General features: G+C 36.7%; 1 protein-coding gene across 3 annotated transcripts in view; it reads left to right on the top strand.

Annotated features, from left to right (window-relative positions):
• Positions 1-21,701, top strand: part of SLC39A12 (solute carrier family 39 member 12) — a 71,910-nt gene extending 50,209 nt beyond the window's left edge. For 2 of the 3 annotated variants that reach the window (XM_036228157.1, XM_016150622.2), the window contains exon 13: positions 20,477-21,701. In XM_036228157.1, the coding sequence (XP_036084050.1) occupies positions 20,477-20,605 (129 nt within the window). In that variant the 3' untranslated portion in view covers positions 20,606-21,701. Of the gene's footprint in view, positions 1-2,980; positions 6,329-20,476 lie in introns of those variants that run through there. The other variant, XM_016150623.2, reaches the window with a different exon arrangement.
• Positions 21,702-23,166: the final 1,465 nt, after the last annotated feature.

Genomic DNA, 23,166 nt, shown 5'->3' with positions numbered 1-23,166 from the left:
CTCCCTGGTCACCTGAGCCAGGTACTCCAGTGTGTCCCTTGTATGAGTTGAGTGTACCCTCCTGCTGTAGTTGAGCCCTGGTTACTGTTTGCATGTCAATGGGAGTGACTGACCCTGGGTCTGATTGGTAGTGAGCAGGATTTGCTTTAACAGGGCTCTGGTGCCTGCCTAGTCTTCTCTTTGGGTGTGTCATCCTTGAATGGGGCCCCGGTGGTATTCCAGCTAAAAATGAGAAGCCACCAGGTGTGCCGGCCCCGGGGCCTCCTGAGAAGGGTCCCATGGCAGGCCAAGTTCAGGTGCAGCCTGTTTCTTGCCCAGGGTCGCCTCACATAAGCCACTGAGCAATCTGCAGATGGCAGCCACCTTTGGAGGCGCCTGGATAGGCTAAGCTGTGAACCGAGGCCGGCTGCCGCTAGTGACAGGCGTGGGCTCAGCAAGAGGTATGGAGCACACCGATGCCGCATGCTGCTTATCTGGGGTTTGTGAACCTTTGAGAGGTTTTAGGAAAGTCTGCCGCATGAGCCAAGACAGGCTGTATGGAAAAAGCACTGGAAGCGGCCAGTGTGGGCCGCACGTTGGGAGGGGCGGGGCCTCAGGGAAGCACTGGGCGGGGCGACCAGTGGCAGCTCCATCTGTGGAGACTCAGATATGGCGCCTGCCTGGGTCTGGAGGCCGGGGGTGGGAGAGCTCCACAGAGAAACAGTGGATTTTGCCAGCACTTCTGTCTGAGAGAAAGCGGCCCCTCCAGCCCTCGCCCTGAAGCCAGACAACTCCGCCCCTCCCCGGATGTTCCTCGCGCCTTTCGCACTTGGGGCCCCGGCGCCGGAGCCCGGAGCGAGCGCGCCCGTCAGCGGTGAGTCCGCGCGGCCCCTGAAGGGGAGCGTCTAGTACTTCACCCTCCTCTGTGTCACTCAGACACCCTCTCTGCTGGTTGTCATCGCCAGAAGTTGTGGGACTCTCCCCCTGGCACTGGAATCCTAGGCCGGGTTGCCCTGCGTGAGGCTGGGACCCCTCACTCCTTCAGAGGGACCTCCACAGTCGAGATGTCCCTTCCTGGTTTTAAGCGCCACACGTGGGTGTGGGACCAGCCCAGTCAAGTCTTTGCCCCTTCTGCCAGTCTCCAGGTGGCTTCTTCTGTACGTGCTTAGTCGTAGGACTCCTGTTCAGCTAGACTTCGGGTGGGTCCCGCTGATGGTGGTTCTGTAGTTTTAGCCGTAATTTTGATGTGGTCGTGAGAGGAGGTGAGCACAGCATTTACCTAGTCTGCTGCCTTGACTGGACTTCCCTCCTGTAGGTTTTTTTTTTTTTTTTTGAGTCATGTTATATAGAAATATGTTGCTTAATTTCTCAATATTTGGAACTTTTAAAAACATTTAGCTATTGATTTCAATCCCTTCACAGTCAGAGAATATACTCTCAATTATTTAATCCTTTGAAGTTTTCGAGACTTGCTTTATGGCCTTGTTCATGGTTTATGCTGGTGAATAACCCCGTGTGCGTTTGAAAAGTTCATGAGCACAGCAGGTGTTGGGTGTGAAGTTCTGCGAATATCAAATTAGTCGATAGTGTTATTTATATTTTCAAATTCCGTACGGATTTTTCTCTCCACTTGCTCTGTTAATTATGGAGGAAATGATATCAAAATATAGACTTATATTTGTGGGTTTGCCTATTTCATTCTTAGTTCTATCAATTTTGCTTCATGCATTTGAATCTCTGTTATTAGATGCATGCATATTTAAGGTTGTTATATCTTCCTAATGAATCAATACCTTTGTCATGTTGAAAAATTCCTCTTTATTTCTGGTACAACTCTTTGAAGTCTTTTTTTCTGGTGCATCCGCTTTTCTGCTCACTGTTTTCACAGAATACCTTTCCAACCTTTTATCTTCCACCTATTTGTGGAAAGTAAGTGGTGGTTCCTTGGTAGAATATTTGAAGTGTCACATAACAGAAGTGTCTGATACAATCAGTAATCCCTGTGATGAATAGGTTAGTATCCATGTATCTGATTTATCTACTCTGAATCTTATTTATAACCAGATCTATTGGTTTGCTGTCTTTTTCATAGACCCATGTTTGCTACAAAGATTTCACAAGATTTATTTTCTATAGATATGATGACCTAACCCAAAGATATGTCCTCATACATGTCCTAATCTTGGGAACCCCTGGATATGTTATTTTACATGTCAAAAGAGGCTTTGCAGATGTGTTTAAGGTTTAGCGCTTTGAGGTGGGGAGATTATCCTGGATTATCTGGGTGGTCCCAATCTAATTGAATCTCATTAGTCATTAAAAGTGGAAAAGTTTCTCCATCTGGGGTCAGAGAAAGAGATGTGATGACAGAAGGAGGGTCCGAGAGATTTGGCATTGCTGACTTTGAAGATGGAGGAAGGGGTCCAGGAGCCAGGGGAGGGGAGCAGCCTCTAGAAGCTGGAAAAGGCAAGGAAACAGACTGTCCCCATGGCTCCAGAATGGATAGCAGCCTTGCTGACACATTAATTTTAGCCCTATGACCCTGTCAGACTTCTGTAAAATAATAAATTTGTGTTGTTTTAAACCACCAGGTTAGTGATAATCTGTTAACGGCAGCCATGGAAGATGAGTATATCCCTGCACTACTAATCTTGATTCGAAGTGCCTGGGAACAGAGAGCTATGTAGGAGTGTCTCATTCTGTCTGAGAACCAGAAGTTCCTTAAAAGAAAATTCTCAGAACTGAAAGTCTGGAGCATTTCTCAGCTCCACCTTCTCTAACATTTACAAAATTTCTCAATAGGAGGAAAAGACAAGTCCCAGAAGTATTGTTTTTTTTTTTTTTTTTCAGTAGTCTGGATAAAAGAGAACCTATTTTTTGATGAATATGATTTATTATTTAAAGAATAAATTAATCCATTAAAAAAAAAGTAGAATATGCCAAGGAAAAATTTATTTTGGATCTGAAACAAGTTTCAAACCTTTAGGAATTTTTTCCTAAGGTTTTAGATCCTGTGAAACTGCTTCCATAACAACAGGCCCATGGAAACCTCAAGGGGCTGTCACTATGGATGTAACTGGAGACGTCCTTAAAATTGGGAGACTGGACAACTGCCCAGGATCCAATATGTTAACAACAGCCAAGCTGACAGTGGAGGAGTGTAGCTCAGAGAGGTAGGTAGTGGAGAAGGAAGCACCTCACCAATTCATGCCAGAACAAAATAAAACTGAGGTGCCCTACCCAGGTCTGTCAAGGCAAATTAGTTGAGAATACATCTGATTTCCAGTTCATTCCCTCCACCCATCCCCCTTACTACATGGTTCTCCTGATCTCTCCCCTCTTCCCTCCGTACTTTTTTTTTTTGGATGCTCTTTAGAAACTCCTCTTCCTTGTCAAGATTGTTACTAATGTTCTTTCAATCTTTATTTCATTTATATAATAATGGGGGAGGAAAAAGCAAGATTGAAGAGCAGTCACTTAGAGCAATTTCCTTATCTACTCTCTTCTGGGGAGTGTCTCCTCCAAGTGAAATTACTGCCAGGCTTTGCCTAAGAGCATTATCCTGTTTCCAGATAATTTTTATTATATGAAAGGTAGGCTAAGAGTATTTAAAATTGGAACTTAAGATCTCTGCTTTTTAAAATGTAGCCAAGCACACAAAAATAAGATTTGAGTATTAAGCCCAGTGAATAAATAGGATTATCAGTAGTCCAGATAAAGAGCATCCATTGACATCCCTACAATTATTTTAGTTCAGTAGATATTACATCTTCATGATAGTGTTAAGAGCATAAATTGAGAGACTAAACAGACACCTTTCTAGCTAGGGTTCCTCTCTTAATCATATGACCATAAAATTAAACTAAAATAGAATTGTATACTTTTAGGATGGTGATCCTATTCTCTATTCCCCATCATTCTTTATTTTCCAATTTATTGAGTTCGAATATGTCTTAGAGAAATCTAGATAGGTCTAATAGAATTCAGCTAATAATCTCTAATTACCAAGTTGGCTCTGGTAAATAAGTCCTTTCTCTATCAAAAAAAAAATACTAGTTAGCTATTCTTTTTTGTAGTTTGGCAATATCAACATGTAATGCCCTTTAAACAGTATCCATCTATAGAAAGGGGATATTTTGTTTGGAAAAGACTTATAAAATGACATTGATATACATATTTGCTTTCAATGTATATTGTACTTGAAATCAGTGAATGTAGCTAACACCATTTTAAATACTCTTTTGGTGTGGAAAAAAAAATGACAAGCATTTAAAAACCATTTCAGGCAACAAAATTATATAATTTAACATTCACAATTATGTCTTTACAAGAGTGAAAAGGATGAATCATTCTTATGAACAATTTTAAAAGATCTATTCTCTTTCTCTAAAAATCAGTCAAACTATCCACTTTAATGTTTTCTACTGAGAAAATGACTAATAGACCCAATTTGGATGAATGTTGAGCTCCTTAACTTTAAAACGTTGACCACCAGAAATGTTTATACTTTTCTGCTACTTATGTCTCTTTTCTTCTAGCTAGTCTCTTAAATCACATGTACACACGCACACACACACACACACACACACACACACACACACACACACACACAGCTTTCAAAGTAATCCATTTCTTAGAAAAAATGCCAAAGCTGGCTGATGGCTCTATTTGCTGAGCTATATGATTAAGAGTTTTTCTAATTGATTTGCTTTCCCTGAGGGAAAAATAGTGAGGTGGATTGTTAAATACAAGTGAAAAGCAGGTAACATTTTTTTCTCTCCTAATTGTGTGTGGAAATGATGTGGTCTTTGCCTTACAGCTCAGTTTTCAAAAAAGTAAATTTTATTTATCTTCTGGTACAAAGTGCTTCACGAATTCCCTTAGGAAGATACCATTGAGAAGTTAGAAATCTATAGTATCCTGTATTTGAATTTTCAACCAATAATATATCTACTTTTGACTTTTAAAAAGATAACCTTGAGATAAGCCTTCAGATATATCAGATTATAGATATCCCGAGTTACAGTCTTTGCTTTTTTGCTTGATAAGAAAGCTTAAAACTACTGTATTAAGTTGTCTTCAAACATAGGTGCTAATTGAAAAAGACCTAAAATCAACACAGAACCTACCTGTGTCAACAGGAACAAACCTCCCTATTTCAGGATATTGTTGAGTCGACAGTAATCTGTATTGAGAGTCTTACTATTAACAATCAAATAATGCTAGGAGAGAACGCACTCTAACATCTCTCTTTACATTGCTATTGAAAGGGATAACTGTGAAAATGGATTCAATAAAACAAAGGGGGAAATTTACACAAACAATGACAACAGCAAAAAATAGTTTGTGTTGAAACCATACCATATTTACTGAATTAAAATTTTAGGAGATTGTTAAAAACAAGAACTGATACAAGATTTTTCAGCAAATATTCCAGAGCAAACTTTAATTCTCCAGAATATTGCAGAAAGAGAAATCCAGCAGGGGCCTCTTGAGATTTTGAAGCTGATGAAACCACATCTCAGTGGATAGGCAACTGACCCCAACCAGGTCCACCCAGAGGGACAGCCTGGTTTCTTAAAGGAAAGGAGACTCTAGACTCCTCTATCTTGTCTCTGTCTTATCTCTAGCAGACAATCACAAAGAAATTCAAAGTAGTTCACACTGCAGACTCTAAAAGGAAGGGACTCTGATCCTCCAGAAATGAATTGTTTTATGGTTATTAATTAAGCCTGAGGCTATCAGAGCTGTGATTATTGTCTTAGTCCATTCAGGCTGCTGTAACACAAAAAAAGAAAAGCATGGATTGAGTGGGTTAAACAACAAACATTTATTCTCACAGTTCTGGAGGCTGAGAAGTCCAAGATCAAGGTGCTGGCAGATTTGATGTCTGGTGATTCCTAGTCCGTAGATCACCACCATGCATCTCTGGAATGTTTTCATCTCTTTGTCCTCTCACATGGGACAAGCTCTCTCTGGACTCTCATAAGGGCACTAACCCCATTGTGAGGGCTCCAACCTCATGACTTCATGTCACCATAGTTACCTCCCAAAGGCCTCATCTCCTAATACTGCCCCTTTCTGAGATAGGGTTTCAACGTAGGAATTTTGAGGAGACATAAACATTCGGTTCATAACATTTGTGCTCTGGGACTTTGTGATCCAAATATAATGCAGAAATTCACATTGCACAATGCAAATTGATGACAGTGGATTCTTACCAGGCAGTAAATGACACTTCTTCCTATCATATGGTTACTTAGATGTAATCTAAATGCTGCTTGTTGTAATATAATAATAAGCTGGAGAGAGAGAGAAAGAGAGAGAGAGAGAGAGAGAGAGAGAGAGAGAGAGAGAGAGAGTAGAAAAAGGAGGAGGAAGAAGAGGAGGAGGAGAATGTGAGAGAAGGGAGGGAGAGAGGAAGGGGGAGAGGAGGGAGAGAGAGTACTTATCATGGTAAAATATTCATAACATAAAATTTACCATTTTAAGCATTTTTCAGTGAACATTCCATAGCATTAAGTACACTCATATTGCTGTGCATCCATCACCACCATCCACCTCTGGAATGTTTTTTATTGCTCCAAACTGAAGCTCCATACCCATTAAACAATAACTCTCCATACCCCATACCCCGACTCCTTGGCAATCACCATTCTCCTTTTTGTCTATGAATTTGACTGTTCTAGGGACCTCATATAAATGGAATCATGTAGTGTCTGTCCTTCTGCAACTGGCTTATTTCTCTTAGCATAAGGTCAAGGCTCCTCCATGTCATAGCATGTCAGAATTCCTTCCTTTTTAGTGCTGAGTAGTTCCATTGTATGTATATATCATGTTATGTTTATCCATTTATCTATCAGTGAACACCTGGGTTGCTGTCATCTTGTGGCTATTGTGAATAATGCCGCTATGAACATAGGTGTACAACTATCACCTGAAGTTCCGGCTTTCAATTCATTTGTGTATATATCAAGCAGTGGAGTTGCTGAATCATGTGATAATCCTATTTTTAATAATTTGAAAGCTGCCAGACTGTTTTCCGTAGTGGCTGCACTATTTTATATTGCCACCAACATAAGGGTTTCAGTTCCTCCATATCCTCACCAACACTTATTTTCTGTTATTTTGAAAATAGTGATCATAATGGAAGTGAAGTTATATCTTATTGCAGTTTTTATTTGCATTTCCCTAGTGCTTAGTGATGTTAAACATCTTTTCATGTGCTTATTGGAGATTTGCGCATCTTTGGAGAAATGTCTGTTCGAGTCCTTTTCTCATTTATTAATCGGGTTTGTGTGTGTGTATACGTTGCATGAATGAGTTCTTTATATAGTCTGAATATTAACCCCTTATCAGATATAAGACTAACAAGTATTTTCTCCTCTTCCATGGGTTGCCTTTTCACTCTGTTTATAGTATCCTTTGATGCATAAAAGGTTTTAATTATAACAAAGTCCAATTTATTTTGCTTTGTCACCTGACATATTCAAGAAATTATTGCAAAACGCAATATTATGAAGTTTTTTCCTATTATTTCTTCTAAGTATTTTATAGTTTTAGGTCTTATATTTATATTTTTGATCTATTTCGAGTTAATTTTTGTATGTGGTATAAGATAAGAGTCCAACTTTATTCTTTAGCATGTGGATATCTAGTTTCCCCAACATCATTTGTAGGAAGGACTATTCTTTTCTCTGTTGAATTTTCTTTACACTCTTTTCAAAATTCAACTGTCTGTGCATGTCAGAATTTATTTCTCGGCTCTCTACTGTATTCCATTAGTCTGTAAGTCTATCTTTATGCCAAGACCACATTCTTTTGATTATTATAGCTTTGAAGTAAATTTTGTTATCAGGAAGTATGAGACCTCCAACTTTGTTCTGTTTCAAGATTCTTTTGACTATTCTAGATCTTTTGAGATACTATATACATTTTAGGATGGATGATTTTTATTTCTGCAAAAAAAGGTCATTAGGATTTTGATATGGATTGCATTAAATCTGTAGATCACACTGCCTGGTACTGCTATGTTGACAATATTAAGTCTTCTAATTAATAAATATGGGATGCCTTTTTATTTGTGTCCCTTATTTCTGTCAGCAACATTTTATAATTTTCAGAGTATAAGTGATTCGCTTTCTTGGTTAAGTTTATTCCTAAGTATTTTATTCTTTTGATGCTTTTGCAAGTAGAATTATTTTCTTAATATCGTTTACAGAGTGTTCATTGTTTTTGTATAGAATGCAACAGATTTTTGTGTGTTGATTTGTATATTACAACTTTGCTGAATTTTAAAATTGTATTTTAACATCTTGAGGGTAAAAAAGAGTGTTGATATTGGGTAACAAATTTTAATTTAACAGGAAGCCATGTTTTATAAGTAGTATTTTTTTAACATAATGGTATAGTGAATAAAACTGTAAGTTAAAAACATTTACAAGTAAAAAGGATTTCATTATTAATATCATAATCCCATTTTAATTGTTTTATTTTTTAAACTCAAAACAGAAATCTGCTGCAATTCTATTTTTCTCTTTTTTGTCAGTTTTATGTTGTATGAATAGATAAACATGAATTGATTAGAATAAGTAAAAGAAATTCCTGTAGTTTCTCAAAGTTAAAGGGATGATGTTTTCTTAAATTTGTAATGAGAACTGTATAACAAGTTTTATCTTTTTGTGATTTTTCATTCACTAGAACAACTTCCCTGGTATTTTTATAAAGTTTGTGACAGTGAATGCCAAATGTGATCTCAATTGCTCATTAGGACTAACACAGACTATTTACAAATTCAATTCATCTAAACTTTATTGAGTGCATAAATTGATCCCTGCTATGAAGAGAGAGGCTATGTATGGCTTTATGTTGTCAACCATCTGGAAGAAGAGCAAAAAGGTCATGTGATTGTCTCTGTGGTGAACTTACTAAAACAAGTGGGTTGGTCAACCAACACATGGGAGAAAAAAGGTAAACAAAGGTCAGGTAATTGATTTTTGGGATTCATAAAGGCTAAACATTCTTCCTGATTTACCAATTTTTCAACAAGTTGTGATCTCAAGAATGACTTCTTTAGAAAATTTTCTTGGAGACAGTGCATGGATAAAGGATTATATGAATTAAATATTAGGTTTTGCCAAGACTTTTGGGTGTCATTAAGAACTGTAATAAATCTATCTACCTTTCCATCTATTTAATAGAAGGACTTCTATATGTCTCTTTATAATCATTTTTTATTTAACATGTTGTCAATAAATAATCATCAGGCGACCCTACAAAAAATTAAGAGAAAAAAATCAGCTGAATGGCTTATTAACATTGTTCTGGGTACGTGGATGAGCGAATATTCAAAATATTATTTTTTTCCTCAAGTGTGTGAAAATATAGAAATATCCCAGTGGTTCTTCATAGTGTGATGATCATTTGGGAAAAAAAAAATTAGGTATATTAGTATAAGACTATGGAAAATACTTGGAAAAAAATCTTTCTCTTCTGAGTATAAATAGAAGACTTTCAAATGTCACTGTCTAGTTTGGCTTTAGCTACCAAACAGTCCAGTAACTCAAAATATGCTTTAGTTTTTCCTTCTTCTTTTTTTTTTTTTCTATTTTTTATTTTTAGAGTAATAGGAATGTGTGGGTGGGACACGAGAAATACAGAATGATCCATAACCATTTTGATTCTTCTCCTGGCAGGCCTTAGTTCCTGCTAAGATAAGAGTTTCTTTCATTTACACTAGGCTTAAATAAACATTTTTTTTTTATCTGCACTGCGTATGATGGTGACCACTATCCACATGTGGCTATCCTACAGAGCCCTTGAAATGTGGTTAGCGTGACTGTGAAATAAATTTCTAAAAGTGAATAAACTTTTTTTTTAGAGCAGTTTTAGGTTCATGGCAAAATTGGGCGGAAAGTACCAAAAATTCCCATATAACATCTGACCCGCACATGAACACCTTTTCCCCATCGACGTTTCTCACCACAGTGGGACATGTGTTACAATCAATAAAAATACGCTGACACATCGTTATCACCCAAAGTCCATAGTTCACTAGCAAAGGCCATAGCTTATTAAGCGAGGTCCATTAGGGCTTATGCTTGGCATTGTACATTCTGTTTACATCATACGGAATAGTTTCCCTGCCCTAAAAATCCTTTGTGTTTTGCCTATTCATCCCTCTTTCTCCATTAACCCCTGCCTTTTCCAGAATGCCATATAGTTGGAATAATACAGCATGTACCTTTTGAGACTGGTTTCTTTCATTTAGTAACATCCGTTTAAGGTTCATCCTTGTTTTTTCAAGGCTTGATAGAGCAGAGTAATAGTCTGTTGGTCAGGCGTACCACAGTTTGTCTATCAGTTCACCTACTGAAAGAAAGGCATCTTGGTTGCTTCCAAGTTTTGGCAATTCTTAATAAAGCTGCTATAAATATATGTGTGCAGGTTTTGTGTGAACATAAGTTTTCAGTATATTTGTGTAGATGCCAAGGAGTATGAACGCTGGATCGCATAGTAAAAGTATGTTTTGTTTTGTGAAAAAGCTGCCAAATGTCTTGCCAAGTAGCCGTACCATTTGGCATTTCCACCAGCAGTGAAAGAGAGTTCCTGTAGCTCCAGCTTCTCCCCAGCATTTGGTATTGTCAGTGTTTGAATTTTGGCAGTTCTAATGCAGTTGACTCTTGAGCTATTCAGGGTTAAGGGTGCAGACTCCCGTGTAGTGGAGTTGCATATGTGGATTCCCAACTGTGGATGGGTTCAAGGGTCAACTGGAGTTGTATAGTGATATCACATTGCTACTTTAATTTGGAATTCCCTGATAACATATGAACATCTCCTATGCTTCCTTGTCACTACCTGTATGCCTTCTTCAGGGAGCTGTCTGTGCAGGTCTTTTGCTGAACATTTAAAAAAATCGTGTGTCTTATTTCCTTACTGTTAAATTTAAAGCATTCTTCTTGTATTTTGGATAACAGTTTTTGTCAGATATGTCTTTCGAAATCATTTTCTCCCTGTCTCTAGCTTGTCCTTTCATTCTCTTGATGTCTTTTGCAGAGCAAAAGTTTTTAATTGTAATGAAATTTAGCTTATCAAGTATTTCTTTCATATATCATGTCTTTGGTGTATATAAAAAGACATCACCATATCCAAGATCATATAGGTTTTCTCCTATGTTTTCTAGAGTTTCATAATTTTGTATTTTCTTTTTAGATATATGATCTATCTTGACCTAATTTTGTGGAGGATATGAGGTCTGTATATAAATTCTTTTTTCTTTTCTTTTCTTTTTTTTTTTTTGCATATGGATGTCTAATAGTTTCAACACCATTTGTTGAAAGGACTATCTTTGCTCCATTTCATTACTTATGTACCTTAATCAAAGATTAGCTAATTGTATATATGGCTCTATTTCTGGCTTCTCTATTCTGTTTCATTGATCCGATTGTCTAGTCTTTCCAATACCACACTGTCAATTACTGTAGCTTTAAAGTAAGTCTTAAAGTTGGATAGTGTCAATTTTCCAAATTTGTCCTTCTCCTTCAATATTATGTTGGCTTTTCTGGCTCTTTTACCTTTTTGCATAAACTTTAGAATCAAGTTTTTAATATTTACAGAATAACTTCTTGGAATTTTGGTTGGTGTTGTGTTGAATTTATGAAAGAACTGACATCTTGACAATATTGAATCATCCTATCCATGAACATGAAAATTATCTCCATTTATTTAGTTTTTACCTGATAGCTTTCATTAGAATTTTACAGTTTCCTCATGTAGATCTCGAACCTAATTTGTTATATTTATATCAAAGTATTTCCTTTTTTGGTGCTAATATAAATGGAAATGTGTTTTTAATTTAAATTCCACTTATTTATTCCTGGTACATAGGAAAGCAATTGACTTTTGTATATTAACCTTGCATCTGGCAACCTTGATATAAGCACTTATTAGTTTCAGGAGCTTTTTGTTGATTCTTTTGCATTTTCTATATAGACGATCATGTCAACTAAAAAGAAAAGTAGTTTTATTTCTTCTTTCCAAGTCTGTATACCTTTTATTTCCTTCTCATTTTTTTATTCTTCTTTTCTTCAGTTTTTATTTTATTTCCTTTGCATTCTTCTCTTAATGCATCCACTATGACTTCCACTGTGATGTTGAAAAGCAGTAGTAGAAAGGAGCATTCTTTCCTTGTGCCTAATCTTAGCAGGAAAACTGAGTTTCTCACTCAAAGAAACTAATAGTATGATCTCTCTCTCTTTGAGTTGTAGGGTTTTTTATTTTTTATTTTTTTAATAGATGTTCATTATGAATACGAGGAAGTTTCTCTCTATTCCTAGTATGCGGGGAGTTGTTATCATAATGTGTGTTGGATTTTGTCAGTGCTTTTTATGCATTTATTGCTATAATGATGGGAGTTTTCTTCAGCTTATCGATATTGCAATGTAGATTATACTAACTTTTGAATGATGAAGCAGCCTTATATACATGGGATAAATCTCACTTGGTCATGGTATATAATTCTTTTATACATTGCTGGATTCAATCTGCTACTCTTTTGTTGAGGATTCTTGCATCTCTGTTAATGAGAAATATTGATCTGTCGTTTTCTTGTAATGTCTTTGTCTAGTTTTGGTTCTAAAACAATGCTGGCCTCATAGAATGAGTTAGGAAGTCTTTCCTCTGTTTTTATCTTCTGGAAAAGATTATAGAAAATTGTCATATTTCTTTCTTAAATGTTTGATAGAATTCACTAGTGAACCCGTCTGAACCTGATGCTTTCTGTTTTGGAAGGTTAATATCGATTCGCTTTCTTTTATAAATATAGGCCTATTCAGATTGTCTATTTATTCTTGTGTGAGTTTGGACAGTTTGTGTCTTTCAAAGAATTGGTGCATTTCACCTAGGTTATCATATTTGTGGATAGAGAGTTGTTTATGATATTCCTTTATTATGCTTTTTTTGTCCATGGAATTTGTAGTGATACCCCTGTTTTCATTTCCTATATTAATAATTTTTGTCTTCTTTTTTCTTAGTTATTCTGGGCTTACTGATTTTATTGATCTTTTCACAAAGTCAGCTTTTGGTTTTGTTGATTTTTTAATCAATTTCCTATTGTCAATTTAATTGATTTCTGCTTTAATTTTCATTATTTTTTTTTCTTCTCCTTACTTCAGATTTACTTTTCTATTCTTCTTACAGTTTTCTAAGGTAGAAGCTTAGGTTACTGATCATAGATCTTTTTTCTTTTCTGCTATTTCCCTCTAAGCACTGCTTTTGCTGTATCCTACAAACTTTAATAATTGCATTTTCGTTTTGTTCAAATGTTTTTTAAAAATTTATCTTGAAATTACTTCTTTGATCTTTGTATTTTTTAGAAGTATGTTGTTTAATCTCCATTTATTTGGGATTTTTCAGCTGTATTTTTGTCATGGATTTCTAGTTTAATTCTATTGTTATCTGAGAGTAGACATTGTATGATTTCTATTCTTTTATCTTATTAAGGTGTGCTTTATGACCCACAGTGTAGTCTATCTAGGTGAATGTTTTATGTGAGTTCGAGAAGAATGTTAATTATTTTATTATTGGTTGAAGTTGTTTATAGATGCCAATTATTCCAGTTGACTGATGGTTTTTAGTTCTTCAACCATGATCTCACTGATTTTTTGTTTTCTGGATATGTCTGTTTCTGATAGGTATTGAAGTCTCCAACTCTACCGTATTTATTACTGTTTTCTAATTTTTGCCATTGTTCTTTGTTGCTATTTTTATCTTTCATACTTTTTTTCTGCCTTTTGGTTTTAATTTAGGATTTTATTTTATTCTATTTTGACTCTTTTCTTAGCATATTAATTATATTTCTCTTTTTCAATTTTTAAGCGGTTGCCTTAGAGTTCTCAATTTACATACAACTAATCCAGTGTCATTTTCACATAACACTATACTGCTTCATGGGTAATGTAAGTACTTTAAAGTTACAAAATATTTCTAATCCATCTTTCCTGTTCCTTGTGTCATAGCTGCCAACCATTTCAATATATCTCACTGCACACATACACATATAAGCATCCATAATCGAACGCATTGCTGCTGTTAGTATTTTGAACAAATTTATTGGATAAATTATGAATGAGAAAGGTGTTTATCTTACCTTATTCACTTTCTGATGTTCTTCTTCCTTTATGTAGATCCCAGTTTCTGACCTATAGTATTTTCTTTTCTCTGAAAACCTTTCACATTTCTTACAGGGATGGTCTACTGACAACAAATTCCTTCAATTTTTGTTTGTCTGAGAAAGTATTTATTTCTTCTTCGCTTTTGAAGGATAATTTGAGGGGTCCAGAATTCTAGGTTGGTGGTTTTCTTTCTTAAGATTTTACTTTAGTCTTTTTGCTTGCATGGTTTCTGAGGAGAATTCAGTTGTAATTCTTATCCTTGTTCCTCTATAAGTAAGATGCTTTTCTCCCTCTGGTTTCTTTCAAGATTTCTTTTTTAATCTTTGATTTTTTTGAAGTTTGAAAACGATATGCCTCTATGTAGTTTTTTTTTTTTGGAGGACGTTTATTCTGCTTGGAGTTCTCTGAGCTTCCTGGACCTATGGTTTGGTGTCTGACATTAATTTGGGGAAAATTCTCAGCTGTTATTGCTTCTAATTTGCTTCTGTTCCTTTCTCTCTTTTTCTGATTTTTCCAATTACACATGTCACCCCTTTTGTAGTTGTCCCATGGTACTTGGATATTGTGCTCTGTTTTTCTCAGTCATTATTCTCTTTGATTTTTAGTTTTGAAAGTTTCTGTGGTCATATCATCAAGCTCAGAGAGTTTTTCCTCAGCCACACCCAGTCCACTGATGAGCCCATCTAAGGCATTCTTCAGTGTTTTTGATATCTAACATTTCTTTTTTGATTCTTTCTTAGAATTTCCATCTCTCTGCTTATATTATCTATCTGTTATTGCATTTTTGGTCTACTTTTTCCATTAAAGCCCTTAGCATATAAATCACCATTTTTAAAAGTTCCTTGTCTGATAATGCCAACCTTTCTGCCATATCGGACTCTGGGTCTGATGTTTATTCAGTCTCTTCAAAGTGAGTTTTTTGCCTCTTTGCATGTGTTTTAAAGGATGATGTGATGTAATGGGTAAAAGGAACTGTCATAAATAGAACTTTATTAACATAGTAATAATGCCTGGGGGGAGGGGAAACAGCTAGTCTTATGATTAGGGCTCAGTCTTTCGGTGAGTCTGTGCCCCTGGACTGTGAACTTCTTGTCCCCTCAGGTTTCCCTGCTTGGGGCCTGGCTCCCACAGAGGTTTCTGTTTGTTGGTTTCTGCTCTGGTGAGTTGTATTCTCTGTATCCGTCTGTCTTTCTCTCCTATGTCTGAGCCAGCAATTTATCCTGCGACCTCATTTTACTGGCGTGTCTAAGGAGAATTGTTAATTTTTAAGTTTTTCCAGATTTTTACTTGTTGTTAGGACACACTGGCAGAGTTCTAATCTTCATATATGCCATACCTGAAACTGGAAGTCTTTAATATTCAACTTTTAAGTTTGCATACGCAAACAGATATTGCAGATTTGCAATCCAGATGGTGCCTTTCACTAACAGGTTTCCATTTTGTTCTCAGCTATGTGTCTTTTGCAAGGACAAAACTAAGCCATTTATGAATGTGACAGAGATAGAGCAACCTATGGGATGTATGTGCCTGTTTAAACATAATTAGGATGTCCTATAAAATAAGTTTCTGAGTTTTTTTCCTCATTATATTATTTAAAGACAAACATGGTCCTTCTTGACAAATGCAAATGTGTACCTGACTCCATATGCACAGTGGACTTTAGGGTCTCTCTGAAAGTATATGGCATAAATCAGTTGGTAAAGGAACTTCTTGAATAGGAAAGCAAATAATTTCCCTAAAAAGTTGATGATCCCCAAAGCTATACATCCCTCAGAAAGGAAAAATATTTGAATTATAATTTTAACTTCATAAGAGATCGTAAACTGTCTTCAGTGAAGGAACATTGAATTTCTTTATCTGAAATATTAATTTTTAATAATGACAGGACTTTGAAATTTTTAGTGTATTTTAGAAGTATTGGATACTGGGAGCCATACTGACGTTAAATGTTGAAACATCCAGTAATAGATCTTTAATGACACCAGTAAAAAACCAGCTTCAGATTATAGCTGGAAGTAGCCAGATTACAGACAGAAATTGGCAGAGAAGGCTTCGCATGGCACAAGAGCTTAGATGTACAAGAAGGAGAGATAATCTTGGTTCCAGGAGATGTTTTATAGACCATCCTTCTTTGCGACAGGTCCTCCCTCGTGTATAATTATTGCACAGTACGTGATGTTAGTATTCATCCACTTTCTTGTGTGATGAGCTTTAACATTCTCTGTGACTAGGAATACAATTATAAGGACTAACTCAGATTTAAAACATTTACTTTCTTATCACTTTCTAAAATATTTAGCAATCCTGATTAGCAGCTGACCATCACAACTACATCTCAATTAGTTAATACAGCTTTTAGCGACCATTATCTGTAGACAAGTCACAGTTAATATGTGGACTTTATGCATCTGAGGATATTCATTTCATGTGCCTGATTCAAAACTGAAAAAAGAACTTAACAATGGCGTGTTAATGGGTTGCAGCTTAGGCAAAAAATAATTCTTTTTTCTTCAGAAAATTACAACTCCTAACTATTATGTCCGGTGTCCACTGATTTGAGTTTGGGGACTTGCTAAGCATGCAGGTCAAAAAGGAAGTTACTTTCTACTTCAAGTTTTCTAAATTGCTGGGAGAAATCTGAAGGATATTTTTCTTAGCTCTATTTCTGGGCAGAGCTGCTTTGCCAACATTTCTCTTTTTTTCTGCATCTTTAACGTTAATGTACTCTATCCATCATTTCACCCACTCTTGTCTTAGGGTATAAGTCAAGATATGTAAAATTGTTCAATAAAAGAATTTAATTGCCCTGAAGGAAATGGGAACATTTTTCTCTGGTAAGCCAAGAAAAAATGGTGGCACGTAAACTCTTGCTGGGAATTTTAAAAAGAGAAATACAAAATATACACTCTTGCAAATTAATTCCTAAGGACTTTTATTTTCCTTCAAGTTTTACTGACTGAAATGTTAAAAAATATATGGGTAGATTCAAAACAAGTGAAATGCCGTAATCAGATGTGGTTTGAGCTTTGGCATTTTATATTTGTATCTTTTGGACAGACTTTCTGTAGGACTCTTTGGTACTTTGGTATGAATCCAAGAGATATTATGGTTCATATGATCATTCATAATAATCTAAAAGAAAGCCAAGTATTGTCTCAAAAGAAAGCAAACTATGCTGGGTTTTCCTGCCAAACTCATTTATGCATGGACAAGGAAAGGTCAGAGGCCCCACAAATTAAGATTAAAGCTCTATATCCGAATGAAAATCTCCTTAAACTTAAAAAAAAGTTAATTTTCATGGTTTACGTGCTTCTATAGGCTTACAACACTAGTCTGTTGTTATAGCTTTCTTTTAGTGCATATTGTTTGCCTTGAAAATAGAACCAGTAATGTGATATCTTTGAGGTCAAAGGCATCATAATATCTATATATTGTATCATAGATTTTCATCACATATAGTGACTATTGTATGCCTAATTGGACATTTTTAGTGTTGGCATTTTCTATATTTTCTAATTATGTAGAAAGATATTGGTCAAAATAGAGGTGAATTTCAGACGGAGAGCTGGTCTCTGTAGGGCTTTGTATGTCCTCTCCAGTAATGAGATGACCTGGCCTCTTGCCCTAGTTCTGACATCGCATTTATGTGACTTTGGGTAAGTAATTTTCCTTCCTGAGCCAATGTTTCCTCATAACTAAAAGGAGGTAGTAATTTTATCTCTTGCAGGATTATGAGGAAATGGGGAAGGGGAAAGGTATAAGAAAGGGCATGAAAAAATGAATATAAATGAAAGTAAGCATTGCATAAGACCTTCAACCAGACAATTCTGAAGACCTTGAGGGAACATGGGCTTCCAGAAGGCACACTTGAATGGACGGCAAGTTATTATGATACCAATTATTTAGTTAAAAAACAAAACAAAACAAAACAAAACAACGAACAAAACAAGGAACCTGTTGTGAAATTCCACACAAGACATTCTATTTCATGTGAATACTCTTGCAGCTCCCAGAACTGAAATACATGTGGTTTTCTTGTGGGTGATACCATCTATAATAAAGGATTATTGGAATCAAGGATTATTGGTTTTCTCATTGTCAGAGACTGGAAGCTCTTATAAACACGAGTATTCAGTTTTATCACGTGTCAGACACTGCAAGCAAACAGCAAGTCTATAAGTTTAGGCCAATAAGAAAAAATAATAGATCAAATAATTTTTTAAAAATATGGCATTTTTGGATTTATTCAGAAGAGGAACTGGTTGAGATTTACAGAGATTCTCAGACTAATTCTATCTCTGTGTTTTTTGTATCTTAAACTTTTTCAAGATCTAATCAAGATCTACTTCTTCCAAACCAACTATTTGGAGTGGAAGTTTGAGGTAAAGATGGGAATTAGAAAGTGAGCTTACTAAATGTAGGTTCGTTAAGACACTGACGGTTTGAAAATTCATCTCAAGTTCTCTCTATCGAGCCAGAACCATTTTCACCACCATGCTTGTATCTTTTCTGAAGCATTTTTTCCACAACAATTCATGAGGAACAACCATGACGGTTCAGTATATGATCCATATTTTATTAGTATTTGCCAAGAAAATATTTCCAGAAACTACTGCTTTGTCAAAGATGAACCACAGCCAGGTGGCACTATAGACAGTGGAGATAAGAGGAGCTGTTAATTCAGCCACATCTTACAAATCAATATTAATTATTGTGTGTGAAAAGAAAGAAGGAGTGGGAAGTATAAAATGTCTTATTCCAATATTTGGAAATAAGGCTAAAATGTGAGCCTTTACTTGACCAGGGATTGCATAATCGTGTCTCACAGATACAGCCCGAGGTACAAATTACTAAGACAGAAGGACACCAGTTGCTTATGTTGTCTGGCCTTGGAGCAAACTATTGAAAACTGTTTACTAACTATCGAGCATTAGAGGTCTTAGGGAGCACCGATGCATGTATTTCGTTAATCTCTGAGAAATGCTATCAATTGCAAGCTCTTGGAGAACAAATACATTTTATGGATTTTCAAAATGTCCTTTGAAATTTATAATAATGAACCATACACGATTTCTCTAAAGTAGCATGGTTAATTAACTACGTATTTAAACATGGCAGAAAAACATCCAAAGGGCACATATGTGAAGACTCTCCATGGGGAGAGTGGTTCTGGATTCTACTTTGTTTTTCAGTCTGCTGCCCCATGCTGGGATGGATGTGAGAGAGCAGGTCAGAATAGTCCTAATCCTCCTTCCATCGATTGAGCTGATTAATTAAAATGGAGAAATATCCTTCTCAAGCACACCTAAAACAAAACACCCAGAATGCTTCTATACAAGCATTTAAAAAACAAACTGTGTCAACCTGTTTTAGTATATCCATAAATCTAAAACCCTCACATATTTTGTATGTTTGACCTTTTTCTTGATAGATAAAATAAGCCAGTAGTTCTCAATTGGAGGTGATTTTTATCTGCCAGCCCCCGCCGCTTCCCCTAGGGACATTTGACAACATCCGGGGGAATTTTTGGTTGTCACGACTCGGGGCAGAGGGACAACTGAACAGGCATCTAGTGGGTAGGAGCCAGGGATGCTGCTGCTAAGCATCCCACAAAATGCAGGAAATGATTCTCTGGCCCCAAACGTCAATAATGTCGAAGTTAAGTCTCTCGACCTGAGCCTGGATTCCAATAGAAAAGACCGTGACGTGAAAGAGATATACTACGGAAAAAAATTCAAAAGAACGTGGGACAAAAAGCACATTGAAGCACTTCCTGCAGATGCTCACGTGAACATTTTTTCTCTAAGTAATGTTAGGGCGTTTTGCACATATAAAACGGTGGCCACTCACCTCTCTGAGAATGAAATAGCGCCTTGGGAGAGGACACCCTTATCTTTCTAAAGGACAGGAAGACCTTGAGTTATCTCTTTGAAAAGAAACAAATATATGCTTTGCAATAAGCGCTGCATTTACCAGCTTCATAAACCTAACAGAATGGTCAAAAAATATACCTTTTATCTATTATCTATTTCACATTTAAGCTTTTTCTGGAAATAAAAGTAAGAAGCACTGGGTTTCCTTGCAGTTGATAACTATGTCATTCTAGGGCTTCTGGATCACCAGGGTCGTTCTCACCGCAACCAAATGGCTTAATGTACCTCGTATTTTAAACTTTGGATAAGAGTAGGTATTAAGCATTTTGTAATTGTTTTGGGAATTTTAAAGGTTATTGAGTTCTGAATAACAGTCTCTCATGTTTTCCCACCAAACTTTTCCCAGCAGTGAATATATCTGGATCTTATTCTGGTTTTTTATTCTTTTTTTAGCTTCCTGAAATGACTCATGTTCAAACACGGCGACCCTGGTTGATGTTTCTCCTGCAGAATTTTGGATTGACCCTAGGTTGGCTTTCTCTGTTACTGTTGGCTATATATGAACAAAACATTAAAATATAAGTTGATACTCTAAATCCTTCAACTATGAATTTATATGGCCTCATTTTATCTCTTTTGTTGTACTCTATAGTGATTTATAAATTAAGTTTTTTTTATCTTTGGTGAAGTGTGCATCTCTCAGTTGATTAACTTATTGATTTTATAGTCCAATTTTGTGTTTGTAGTATATAAATGTCAGGTTGTCCTTAACTGAAATTTTGTTTTTAGTCTCTAGCACCATGATGGAAATCATACTGTTTTAGTCATTAATAAATTCTAAATTAATTCTAGTAAACTTTCAAAAAATATTATTTTCCTGATAAAGAATGTTTGTTATATTTGAAGTGGACAGGTGCCTATTGGGATAAAAGTTGCTGCAATTTCTTGGATGCCAATAACATATGTTTTTCCTGTAGGATCACAAACCATAAGCAAACTAAATTACAAACAAATGTAATAAAGTCTAGTTTTAATGTGATGGTTTTTATTACCTTCCATTCCTGGATGTCAGATTCTGAATCAACTTTTACAAAACCAATATAATACAGTTCACCCAGAAGCATCTCCCACTGGATCATAAATGCAACATTGAGAAGCCTAAAGGATACTATGTCAGCATTCTTCTGTATAATCATCAAATGAAATCTGTTCTAGGCAAGGAGCACTGGGAATAGAAGATGAAGCTCAATAAAAATTGTAAAAATAACAAAGTTTAAGTCAGACTATAGATTTAATGCATCCGCTCTCACAGATTTAACAGAGTATGTTTATGGGAATAATATTACTGACAAGTGAGATCTATTTTCAATTCTTTCTGAGGAAACAGAGCCCTAAACATGATTTCAGTGGGTAAGTTCATAAATGAAATGTGCAAGCCAAATAACTGATAACTGAACAAAATTATTAAAATAGAAAATAACCCTGGCTTTAGTCATTTTTCTTGGAAAATAGGTGCCTAGTATTTCTCTTTGTGTGTGTGTGTGTGATACATCTTGATAAGGGGATAACCCCATTTTATTGGCCAAATGACTCAGGGCACTCAAGCAAATCTATCTTTGCTACCTCTGACCAGGAGACACTCTTTTCCAAACCCAGACTTTTTCAACCGCCTTTATTTGATTTCAAAGTGAGGTGTGTTTATTCTTCAGTTGTATTTCGATCTTGATTATAAGGAGCATCACGATAAGGGTGATAGTCCTCAAACGTTGGCATACGTTAGGTTTAACTGGTGGATGTATGAAAACGCAGACGCTTGGGCTCTGTCTGGAGAGATTCTGATCTTTAAGTCTCAATTTGAGAGGAGAAGGGAGAGGGGGACTGAGCTTGATTTTCAACAACTTCCAGGTCATACTAATGCTGATGCTGCTGGTCTGGGCGGCTGGCGGAGCTCCACAGGTGTGGTAGAAGTCAGGCACGCCTGGCTTCACAAAACAGGTCAGAGGTCATGCACACAACTGTTGCCCAGGGGCTATATGATTTTGATTAAGCTGATGAACACTGCAAACCTCATAGGAGACCTGGGTACCTAGGTTGCAATTTTCTCTTGGCTCCCTTGCCTTTGCGCACAGTGTTCCTGCATGAGAAGTCCACAGGTATTTATTTGCCTTGAAAGGTAAGCAGACCGGGAGCTTTGCCCTTCTTTGGTTAGAGAATAGTTTGTAGCTACTCAGAAACCCCTTTGCATGGGGCAGCGCTATGAAGAGGGTGCATGAAGTAGCACCTGGCACCCTCTGTGTTTGCATTTCTGTGACCGAGTTCTGATTTTGACATTAGGCCTCAGCGTAAGCCAGTTTAATTAAAGATGCTCTGATGGCCAGCTTTGTTCCAGGTTAGAGGACTTCGGGGCTAGCTAAATTAAAAACTGTTGTGAGCTGTTCACTGCGTCACCATCAAGGCAGAGCGAGTTTAGCTGGCCTCGTGAGGGAGCCTGTGGGCAAGGCGCCGAGGGGCGTGAAGGTAGCTGCCCGTCGAGAGGATGTGGAGGGGCATCCTCAGTGAGCGTTTTGCAAGCCTGTCTTCAGCCTGCCCTGGTTGTAAGCAGAAACCTGGCCGTCAGAGGTCATCCCCAGGCATCGCACTAAAAATAGTGAGATGTAGTGGCTCTGAGGTCCCTTTTCTTGGTTCACCACCCCTCCCCCAGGCTACCTTCTATCAAGCTTGTTGCTAACCCCCCTCAGGTGGGTTATTTGCTAATCTAGGTCAGCGCTCCAATAGCCTGAGCTGGACTTCCAGGCATCAACAATCTTAGAATTACTAGAATTCTCTTTTCCTCAAAATTGAGCGCTCATAAAAATATTATGACAACAATTGGCCTTCTAAATATGAACAGCGTCTAAATCTGGGTTGGCCGAGTATCGTCGTCCCATTAATATCGTCGCCTAAATTGTGTCTTACTCACTGAGCTTTGGGGTTAAATGGTGTTTTCCTTGAAACAAGATTTCTCAATAATGATAGACTATTTCTATTTACGAGGCCTAAATTTAGGATTCCTCTGTATTTCTACTCAGTGATTGATTTTTATTTTAGTTGCTGAACTAGAAATGGTCCTAGAAAAAAATCAAAGAGCAAATTCTATAGAAATC

This window comes from Rousettus aegyptiacus, unplaced genomic scaffold, assembly GCF_014176215.1.
Source record: "Rousettus aegyptiacus isolate mRouAeg1 unplaced genomic scaffold, mRouAeg1.p scaffold_m13_p_10, whole genome shotgun sequence".
NCBI classification, from domain to species: Eukaryota; Metazoa; Chordata; class Mammalia; order Chiroptera; family Pteropodidae; genus Rousettus; species Rousettus aegyptiacus.
Note: the sequence above shows the minus strand (reverse complement) of the source record. Positions and strands in the feature narration are given on the sequence as shown.